Source organism: Anopheles maculipalpis, chromosome 2RL, assembly GCF_943734695.1.
Source record: "Anopheles maculipalpis chromosome 2RL, idAnoMacuDA_375_x, whole genome shotgun sequence".
Taxonomy (NCBI): Eukaryota; Metazoa; Arthropoda; class Insecta; order Diptera; family Culicidae; genus Anopheles; species Anopheles maculipalpis.
Genome location: NC_064871.1, coordinates 46,671,856 through 46,683,379, shown reverse-complemented (window position 1 = coordinate 46,683,379; position 11,524 = coordinate 46,671,856). Strand labels below are relative to the sequence as shown.

At 43.2% G+C, this 11,524-nt stretch overlaps 2 protein-coding genes across 2 annotated transcripts in view; both read left to right on the top strand.

Annotated features, from left to right (window-relative positions):
* Positions 1–11,085, top strand: part of LOC126559496 (ribosomal protein 63, mitochondrial) — a 278,118-nt gene extending 267,033 nt beyond the window's left edge. The window contains exon 3 of the mRNA XM_050215665.1: positions 11,068–11,085. The gene's annotated coding sequence lies outside the window, so the exon portion shown is untranslated. The remainder of the gene's footprint in view (positions 1–11,067) is intronic.
* On the top strand, positions 610–3,177 carry LOC126557255 (uncharacterized). Its single transcript, XM_050212963.1, has 3 exons — positions 610–1,986; positions 2,318–2,479; positions 2,578–3,177. The coding sequence occupies exons 1-3, from the start codon at positions 610–612 to the stop codon at positions 3,175–3,177; spliced, it is 2,139 nt and encodes a 712-aa protein (XP_050068920.1).
* Positions 11,086–11,524: the final 439 nt, after the last annotated feature.

Genomic DNA, 11,524 nt, shown 5'->3' with positions numbered 1-11,524 from the left:
AATGGTACGTAAAAGAGTAGGGGAGAGGGGGTCCAGAAGATCGGGGCATGAGTTTGTCACAGTCGTATAATTTGTTGTTTGTTACAACTCGCTCGTAACGGCGAAGGAACGGGGGACGTAAGATCGCGCGGGATCGACGAGGATCATTTATGTTCGCCAGTGCTCTGAGTACGTTCATCTGCCTGACGGTCTACGGTTGGTGAGGATAATCCTGCTGCTAGAAGACGATCATGGTGAAGAGATGAAGCGAACATGCACGCACACATGGTCCGATCTTCGGGAAAACTCCGAAGTCGTACCGAATGTATGGAAGGAATAGAAGAGAAAAATAGAGTGCGTGCGTGCGAGTTGGAAGACTCGTGCGATCCCGCGAACATCCCGTTGGAGTCACTGACGACCGAACGATCGACCGGTACGGACGTGTTTTCCCAGTTGGCTCATCGTGCTGGGCTTTTTCCGTGATATAGTGTGTTTCGAGCAGTGATCTTAGTGCATGTGTGTTGTGTAAATGTTGTGTAGCCTTAGTTCCTAATTAAAGGACTCCGTCCCGGGTTTAATGCGATAATTGTCCGTTGTATGCTTTGTGTGTTGTACAGTGGGGTGATCGCAATGGCACTTTTAACACCAACAACTCCTTCGTCATCGGTTGATCTGTGTGCGACGAGTTTGAAATCGTTCGATCTTAAGCATGGCTTTTGCCTTCCCGATGATACCACCATGGACGTTTGCTACAGTGCATTAAGTTGTGGCATGAATGAGGGTAAAGGTGTACCGTTTGGTGCTGACTGTGGTCGTAGTACGCTGCATCAAAGCTACACTCCTGTATCAGCACCACCTACCATGGCAGGGTTTAGTGGATTCCAAAATGCAAATGATTTTCCATCGGATGCGGCCGCTCAATTTCAGCAACTTCCTCAGGATTCGTTCAAACAAATGGGAGGCTTCTACGCAACACCTGCCAAAGGAGACGATCTGTTCTTCAAATTCGACCCGGAGTACATCGAAAAGCTGCAATCGACGTCGTCGAGTGTATTGCTTTCCCCGGCGGCCACCATAGCCGGCACACCACTAACGTGCCAAAGTTTGCTAAGCTGTGCCAGCAGTAGTTGTACCACTACGACCGATTACTACAATTACAATGAGACAAACTGCCAGTCAAAGAACCAGTCCCCGTGTTCCTCACCTTTCGCGGGCGATTCGTGGATCGATAATGGATTTACACTTAATTTGATGAATCTTAACGGAGCCGGGAGTTGTTCTCCGAAACGATCCAACGAGGCACTGATTACGACAGCTAAGCCCGCCGGTACACCACTACCCTCGATACGGAGTGCTTTCGGTGGAACAATTAGTGGACAGTTTGAGTGTGTCAGTGCGGCTGCAACTAAATCGGATCTTTCGGCCGGTGCTGAACCATCAATGAACTACATCATGGACTTCCTGGATAGTTCATTTCTGGAGCAGTACAGCAACGACAATAGGACGGACAGTTGTTGCAACACTGTAGAGCCTTGTGACTCATCGCTGGTGGTAATGGGTCAGGATTCGTACAGCTACTCCGCGGACAACTACTACAAACCGATCCAGGGTGCGGAGAAACCGAATCGAGAATTTAAAGACATCTGGAGAAATGCGGACAATCTTTCCACTGAGTCTACGAACACGTCGCCAGATTGCAAACGAACGTCCCTGATTGTTGCCAAACAAGAACCACTGGATATGCTGGACGAGTGTTCGGAAATGGATGAATCCTTCCCGTTGCCCAACGCGCCCCGATCGTGCCTTTGGAGTGGTTGCAATGCGGAGTTGTCGGATCAAAAGCAGCTTGTGACACACATCGAGAAGCAGCACGTGGAACCGAAGCGGGGCGAAGTGTTTGGATGCCAGTGGCAGGACTGTCCGCGTCTGCATCGTCCGTTCAATGCCCGGTACAAGCTGCTGATCCACATGCGCGTACACAGCGGAGAAAAGCCCAACAAATGTCCGGTAAGTAGAAGCAGAAGGCTTCCCGGGGGTGAACGGGGTGAACGGGAGAAAGTGTAATGTTGGGTGGTTTGAGGTGGCTCTTGGTAAAACATCTGGCATGCCTATGGTGCAAGGAGACGATCGGCACAACTTTTACCCGTACGATTCGCCTGCCACAGCATGTTGTCCGGGTTATGGTTTTTGCCGTATCGCTTGCGCTGTACTATGGATATGTGTGTTTCGTATGCATGTGCTGAACCATTAATCCTGAATAATTGCGTCGAGGAGAGAGAGAGAGAAAGAGAGAGAAAGGGAATGATACTTATAAAAAAACCTCTTTAACTTCTTCCAGTTCCCGAGTTGTAAGAAGGCTTTCTCGCGGTTGGAAAATCTGAAAATCCATCAACGATCGCACACAGGCGAACGGCCCTACAACTGCCAGTTCCAAGGCTGCTCCAAGGCATTCAGCAACAGTTCGGATCGTGCCAAGCATCAACGAACACATTACGATACGGTAAGGCATCCCCACCGGGCATGGTAGTGTTCTCTTCTAGTCTGTACTGTAAATTGCAGCATCACGGCTAATGATTTGCTTACCCTGTTTTGTTACAGAAACCGTACGCCTGTCAACTGCCCGGTTGTAACAAACGCTACACCGATCCATCCAGTTTGCGCAAACACGTAAAGAACCATGGAACTCGTGCAACGGAGATACAGTTGCGTCGGAAAACGGCACAGCACGAAATTCCTGCCACGAGACGTTTCTCCGAACCGGCCCTATCTAGCATGGATGCATTCAACGAGGAATCTTACCGGAAAACGGTGGCTAATTTGGAATTGGACGATGTGTTTGAAAAAGTTTCCAGTGTTCAGGCTCAGGAAGTAAACAGTCCTGCATCGGGTGTTGTTGATACGGCCGGTGGGACCGAATGTCGTACCACGATGGATGACTTTAACGACATGTCCAGCTGTCTTATGAAAATCCTGCAACAACCTTCAACTGCCTGTACGGATGGAAGCAGTACGGCAGAAATTGAGAACAATCGCTACCTGATGGAGAATTTGGGACTTTCGTTTGAAAGTGACGGAAACTATTCGAACGATGACACTGCCGGAGCGTGTCGATTTACGAACGATGCCGATGGTATCAGCCGCGAAAGGACACTGTCGGCATTTAGTACTGAGTTTGATTATTTCGGTGCTGTTGTGTAGATGCAATGAACTTTACTTTGGACACATTTTTGTATCTTTTCATCTTAAAACATGGACACATAAGTGTCATTAGAGTTAAGCGTTATTTGATAGTTTTTGAGACTCATACGATCATTGTGATCTTCCATTTGGTCATCATTATTGATGGATACTGTAGCATTAAGCATTCGAACGGAACTATTCCCAACGGGATACATTATTTGTTTGTCTTCCGCTAAATGGTCTTCCATCTTTGTTCCAGGCTTGGTGTAGTAAAGCGGCACATATGCATGCTAAAGACATTTCCAAAGATGATTAGTTAAGGATTTTAACTGTTTAAGAAGAAGCAATTTACTACCCAATCGCTTACACTAAGCTTAGTTCATCTTTTGTAAGGTAATTGTTTTGGAATATTTGTGCAATTCTACCAACCCTTTGGAGAAATATTTTTAAACTATTTGTAAGACACATTACGTATGTACAAAAAAGAAACCTTTTCTCACATGTGTCGTTCATTTGAAGCAAATGTGATTTTTGGCAATAAGTGAAGTGAACAAAATTTTTGTAAAAAAAAAACAAATTTACTAGCACTACGTACTTTGGGAAATTTAGTATTACATGTGTGTGTGTGTGTGTGGAGCATTTTGATAGTCGTATAAGATACTCCTTATGAAAGATGTATACATTTTGCAATGCAAAGCAAAGACAACGTTAGTTCGATTTTTTTTAAAGTAATAGTTAATTTTAGTTTTATCCACAACCAAAAAGACATTATATTTTAAGTCAAAAAGTAAATCAATAAAATGGTTTAGAATAATACTTCTAAATGACTGATTTTTCATGGTATCATTCTGTCAATCAAAAAGTGCGTTAGTGGATCTTTTCTGAGTTTCCTCACGGATGTATCAGGTTTCTGCTTTAGCTGAAAGCAGACACCCTACGTCAACATAGCAATAAACCGCGGAATGGTAAGAATCCTTAGTGCCTTTGTTATTGCAAGATGCTGTAAGAGTCAACGATTCTCATCACCATCCGTAACCCATCAAACAGTGTGTCCTTAAAATCGTACTTTCGTGTGTACCAATAAAATATTAAGGCTTAAGGAAAACAAAAAAAAAAAAAACCAAAACTCTTCCCAATGACAAGTCTCATCCCGATAGCTCCTAACGAACACCATATGTGTCCTTGGCGCAATAATGCGCTCTCCGGCAAGATCGTTACTGCGAGTGGAATCGTCTCGCTGCACTAAGGCGCACTTGGTGCTCTGCCATCCGCGAGGACATTAGTAGAAGCATTAGACACATTAGCTTGGCGTGATTCGTGATGATCGGAGCAAACTGGCAGGACCAGTTAAGCAGATCGACCACCTCGGTACAGCTATAAAGTGTCTCTGGTGGGTGCATCCTCATGCTCTCAACGATCGGTGGGGCTTGGGACTCATTAAAAATCTTACATTTACGACACAAGTGCACATCCAGTGTAAGCATTGGCCGAGAAAGGGTTTACGAAGTTACCCGGGAGAGATGGAAAGGATAGACAGCAACGAAAAAGATGAACCAAGTGACGATGGGAGAAACTCACGCCATGATTGAAGCATATTCTACTTGGCTAGAATAAGTCACACTAGCGCTTCAAAACGATCATAAACCATAAGCGGTTTAAAAGGAAAGCGAACATTAGTTAAAGAAAAATGTAATCCTCTAGCGTTGCATTCCGCCTCCCGAGCTACTGTTTTAGTTATCTAGGTGAAGTGTCTCCAGTTGTGACATGAACCGTAAAGAATGATTGAGTCTAGATAGTTGTGGTAAATAAAATAGAAAAAAAAAAAACGATGCACGTGAATATCGAAAAAAGGAAAAACAAACTTCCAAACACCATTGGAATGGAGTACGTGTACGATACAACCACGGGACGAAGGCTAAAGGGTTCAACGGATGGCACGATTCGGGGGCACGGAAAAGTGTGGCCCTACGACATGAAACAGAAGTGACAACAAAAAGCAAAAGAGAGGAGCAAAAAAAAAACCTTAGATGGAGGGAATCAAAAGAGAACGCACAAGAATCGGTTCAAATGTCCCCCAGGTTCGAAATGTGCGCGCGTTTCGTCTATAAATAGTAGTAGGTGCGAGGATAGGACTTGTAATTTTTTCAAGCCTTTTTTTTTTGTTGTTTATCCTAATGTCGAGCAATGAACAATGTGCCACTCACTCGGTGGATAATCTGGTGGAAAATATTTTTCCATTGGGCGGTTTTCCACATGCATGGTGGTGGCTGGTGTAATGCAAGCCGTTTGAGAAGCAATGTGTCAATAGTTAATTATAAATATGAGACTGTTTCATCAGTGTTTCACAAAATCGATAAAAATAAAACAAAGATTCAATGTTCAGTAAGTGTTGCGAACGGATATTCGGACACCTTGAAATTGGACATTTTATAAGAGGAAGATCTGGTTAAACTTCTGTTTCCTGGTGGTTGAAATCGATAAAGGTGTGTAGAAATAGGAGCATCCCTACAATTTTTCATACATGATCTTTAGTTTATATCTGCAGGATTGTAAGACATCAAGGCCAAAGGACGGCCAGGTGGAGAGGCGACAATGGTGCTAGTCTTCGAACGGCAGGATCGGGGATCAAATCCCATTTGGTCCGTTCTTCCGTAGCGAGAACTAAATATCCAGCTACGTGGTATCAGAAAGTCTAGTTAGCCATTCGATGGCTGGCCGTGACCTAAGAAGTTCGTTAAGCCAAGAAAAGAAAATCATTTGGACAGTAGTTTCGTAGTCTCATGATGATAATGACTTTAAATTTCAGTAGTGCAGTAGTATCTAGAGATACACTTTCAGACTACCATTCTTGATCTGATTTTATTTTTGTAATCTTACAAGGATTACAAGGATCCTTGTTGTGCAATGTAAAACTTAAAAATTGAGTCCTTGGGCTGATATATAACTCGCTGTATAAGACACTTGAAATAGTTTGCACAAAACTTCTCTGGAGAGCATTTGTTTCTTGCTGCGTAGTGTTTGCTTCACCAATGTCCTAATGAACCAAACATTACCATTGTTGTGCTATAGGGACATATGGCCATAGTTGCCGGTCCACATAGCTAGAGGTTTTGTGCAAACAAATTCACGACGTAGCGCAGGAAGGCCCATGAAAGCTGGATTCCAGTACCGGACCGTGAAATACCTCTGAGAAAGAAGAAGAAGAAGTTGTGCTTTAGTTTAACGAAAAAGGCTTTTAAATAATAAAGTAACAATCATTGTACAGATTATTGGATTATTGGTGTAACCATACTCAAGCACATTTTTCGCGTTTTTAAGTCATGTGTTTACGTTGGGGTTTCTCTGGTATTAATGGCTTATGTGAAGGAGTCCGAGGATTACAAGCCTTATTTTTTTAGGCGCCAAAGCAATAGAAGTACTCTGTGCTTACATCGATTTTTCGATTTTTGGTTCGATTTTTTTTCCATGGTTTTGAGGAACATTTTTAGAGCCTTCATACGAGGGCATTATTCTTACGGAATTAATCCTGGACCCTGGAATTAAATCCTATCTATACCGTTCGCTCGTAGTAAGGACCGACTATCCAACTACGTGGTTTCAGCGAGTCTAGCAACCTATTGCATGGTCGGCCTGATCTCCTACTGGGCAACCGATTTTAGATAAGTTTTTAAAGGATTGATTAGTAGCAGATATGGAAAAAAATCATCATAATGTTCAATCGCCTATAAAGTAAAAAAAAAAGTTTAATTTCAATTTGTCCTGAGGTCCGTTTGAGACATTGCTAATTGTTTAAACTCATCTACAAAACTCTTGCACTGCGTTCATTAAAATTGGCTATGCAGTCTATATGATCGGATTTCCAGAAGTGAAACTATGCTGAAAAGAAAAATCATTCGTAAGTAGATAAAAAGAGGCATCAACCATATCTACAGGGCGTAACAGTTTCCACCGCACGAGAACAAGAAGCCGGGCGGGAAAGGACGGGTGTGTATTTGAGAAAGGACAGAGCGAACAGTGAACGAAAACGTCAGCGGTATAAACAATATCATAAATATTGTTTTTTGTAGCAACGAGACGCGAGAAGAGCGACGAGGACTTCGTTGCGTCGTCGTTTGCGGCGGTTCCTTCCGTCCGTGGTGCGAAACGCAGGCGTGGCAGAAGTGGCAGAGTGTGTGTGAGTGACTCCTGCAAGAAGATACAGTGTGGCAGGCGAGAACGATCGTGCCAGATGTGCTGGTAGCAATAAGCACCGCCACATCGAGAGCGCCGAAGGGTAAGGACGGAAAGGGTAAGGTTTGATGATGGTGCGGTTAGAGTGCAGTACATGTGCCATGCACGGCAGGGCACACTAGAGTGACGTTGATGGTGGCATGCGATCGAGTAAAATGTTTCTTCGTTTGCCCGTTTTTCCACAGGATCGTAGCACAACAACAGCCTGGGTTTGCACTTGTTTCGTGAGCGGTCCGGGCGGCGATCGGGCGAAGCAGCAGCATCAGCAGGATCAAGAAGGGAGCTGAAAAGGTCATCAACATAATGAGCCGTTTTTCCACTGATAGCGGGTGAATCTGCTGAGCAGCGAGCTCGGGTATGTACACTGCCGCATATTTCCACTGAGTCATGTCACAAAAGACCCTGCAAAGTACACCCCTTCGATCACGTGTCCCATGTCGATGTTCCACCAGAGAAGAAAGGGATAACCCTCCATTTCTGGCGGTGGATGGGCTTCTTCGGGAGCATCTGAAGGCAATTAAAGTGGCCCCCGGGAGGAGGATGACGCCAACCGCGATATGATGCACTTTGTTCGCTGCACATTTGCATCCCTGTGGCTGCACGTTGGGTTTCGGCTTCCCCCGGTGCCAGATGGTAGTTGAGGAGGTGTTCTTTTTCAACCTCCATGTTCCAAGTTCCTCCATGGAACGCGTGTTGATGACAATCAAAATCGAGAGTTTATCACCATTGCCAGGGGGAATTACAACAACACGCAGGGAAATATGATAATAATAATCCTTTCGGTTTTGCGATGGATCGCTCGAAACGATCGCTCGGCACATTTGACAGGGGTAACAATTTGTTTACATTTAACACCATCCATGATAGGTTGAGGCCATAAATTTGGGCACTAAGGAGAATTAGCGGCGCATCACCCAGTCAGAGGTGTCAGGAATTTTTGGGGTATCACGTGTTGTTCCAAACAAACCGTAAAAACCGGCACGACCCAGCGCGAATATTAATCCACAACCATGCCGAATACCGAGTGTGGTTGGCGTAAGATTTAGTGGCTCCAATTTTATGCATTTTTTACGAGCTTTGGAATGGGTGAACGTTTTTAAATAGTTTAAACATTTGGACAGTTTTCAGTACGGTTTGCATTAGGTGAAAGGCGTGTTTATAAGAAGATTGTTTGGAGACAAATGCAGTATTTGTAGTGGGAGAAGGAGTGAGATAGAATGTATGCACTTTTGGGTGATTTAAATTGCATCAATATGTTGCTTTTGGGACAAATTGATTTAGGCTCATGATCCCTGTACCTTGAATTATAGCTTTAAGGCTGGGTTAAGCGACTGTCGTCTGCTATCCTAAATACGATCATACGGAATGTCGGGAATGAAAAAATAGGACTTTAAGAGTTAAATATATCACTGTATCAGCATTACTGTGATACCCTGCATTTGAGTCGATCGAGTCACAGTAAAGCTTCTTCGAAGGAGTTCGTTATCCTCACCATATGGTTAAGGCATGGCAACCTGTCGGCCTCAGGCATTCACTATCAGGTCGACGTCGATCGAGTCCACGAGCTGTCTAAAAGTCCTAATAATGCCTAGTCTCTGTTGTTGTACCTGATAAAACTACGTCCCAGGGCAGGCTGAATGTCGCAAAGATCCGAAATTTGCTTTCATTTGCGAAAATTGCTTCCATCAGTAATTAAGGCTTTATCAAACAGTTTCGTGATTTATATTCTCTATACTTTAATACCATATTGTTAGGGCTGCCAATTTGGTATTATGCCCAATCAGTATTATATCCTGTCTGAATAGCTCGCTTTATTCTCTTTCTGTTTTGTTTCGATACTCACAACTTCAAAAGATCTTGGCAGGACGTATGAAATCACTGATGATCCTCATCTCGGCGATCTCTGCAAAAAATCTGCTTGTTTTCGGTTTTTAAAGTAAATCGTGAGCATGGTAAGAGTTAAATGAGACACTTAAGTCATGGGAAAACTAAGATTTTTCCCCTACAAACTCAAAAATTTCCCAATTAACATTCGTGATCACAAAAAAGGAAGTAATTAAACCATCTGGTCCGGTATCATGCTAACACCAGCCAGCGCTTGCGCCACAAATTTGAATTAGTCGATCAGTGTTCATCACGTGTCATCAAGCCACAAACAAACATGCCAAAACCTGTCACCGAGCTATACGCGCTCATGTCTAATGAGATTTTTTGTTATTGTTGCTCGGTTTGTGTTCCGATTTTGGGACGTCTTCTTCTGCCTACATCTGCTGGTATTACATCTGTTCGTTTTGCGATTCGATTTAACAGCAGCGGGAAACGCGAGCGGCAAACGGACGAAAGCATATCGCACAATTTGTCGCATGGCATCGATCGTTTCTCCCTGGCATCCGCCCAAAGGACGCCTGTGCTCGATTGTGCATAACGATTTAAAAGTACCCCACCAGGAGCACTATGCACTGACGATCGGTGAGACAGCGAGACGTTACCGTTGTGGCAAGTGCGTTAGCTGATCGTCTATAAATCACAATGATCTTCATACGCGGCTTCATATCTCCGGCTGTAGCGAAAGGGGGCGATCGGCAGAGGGACGGGATGAATGCGAGAGCGAACAGAACGAACGGGTTCGGTACAGAGCATTACACGACAGCATATCATAAAAATAAACACACGACTTTGACCCCATACATCGCGAACATGAATGAAAATTGATTTTTCTCGCAGCTATGTTGGAGGTTGTTTTGGAGGTACTTTTTACTAGTGCCGATGCCGATCAAGCATTTGAAGCGATCGTTGAGTAAAAAATATCTATTGCCAGCCCTATTTATATAGATTTCTATTAAAGTGAGCATAAAACGATCAATGAGAGCAACCTGTACTGAAAGCGCTTGAGTTTTCTTCATCCTCATTAGATTGGCATCGCAGGGTATAAGTTATAGTTTTAATATCTTAAAGATTTGGTTTTAAATTAAGTATTTTTCTGATCTCACGTGTTGCATAAAGTACCTCACATAATTTTCATGCGAAATCGTGAAATACGTTAACATCTCTGTCGTCCTTTCTCATCCTTTTCCGAGTCAATATAAATCTTCCATAGAGGTGATAATTATATCGTATGGGCTTGCATCAACCTTACGTTGAACACAGCAATCAAGAATTCGAAATTAAAACATCGTTGCAGTAAAAGAAGCATTAAAATGTATCGAACAATCGATGGAATGCCTAGAATGAGATTTTAACCGGAGGATAAAATGCGATCGCACTTTTTTAGTCACCCAAAACATCAACTATTTACGATCGTATATCACTGCCGACAACAACCTTATTGCAATAAATTCGCAATAAATAAAGCGTCCGGTTATTACCTCTGGGTATCCAAAGCTAATGACAACTTGCTAGTCCCGAAAGAACAGGTTAACGTTGATCTTCTTTGTGGGATCTTGTATTTATCCTGCTGTTATTATCAAGAGGTACATGAGAAGTAATATTTTAATCTCGACATTGTTTGGCGAATTCGATTCGCTTAACTAACAAAAGAAAGGCGTATCACAAACCTAGTCACTAAAATATTTGACCCGTGGCAAGTAGATACAGACAAGTGATTTTAATATTCAAACAACCACCAGTGAGAATTTCATGGGAAAATTCAAAGTCAACACACGCTAAGCGGCTGTACAGTAGGATAACTTAGTAATAAATTATCATACCTTGGAAACCCAGGATTTCTCAATGGAGATATGTATTCTTACTAAAAATTGCGAAAATCCTGCGACGTTCCGGATGTGAGAGAAAGACGTACTGGACGTCATTTCGGTTCCAACGAGTAAAGGGACATATATTAGTTCTAAGGTTATTTGTAACTTAAGATCCACTAATTTTGTTTGTGTTTATTTGTGTGCATTGCTTGACTAAAATTTCGTCGATCTAGCTTTGTTTAGCAACTCGGGATCAATATTTAATCGATTCATAATCAGTGGTTAAGTACAGCAAAGGCATCTTAACAAAGTATTTGACATAAATCCACTCCTTCTCCTCCCAGGATAAAATTATGCCACTTGACAAATTGCAGCCACCGATTGCAGTAAACCCACCAAACCGTTGTGTCGTTCGCATCCGGCAATACGAAAGCCACTCA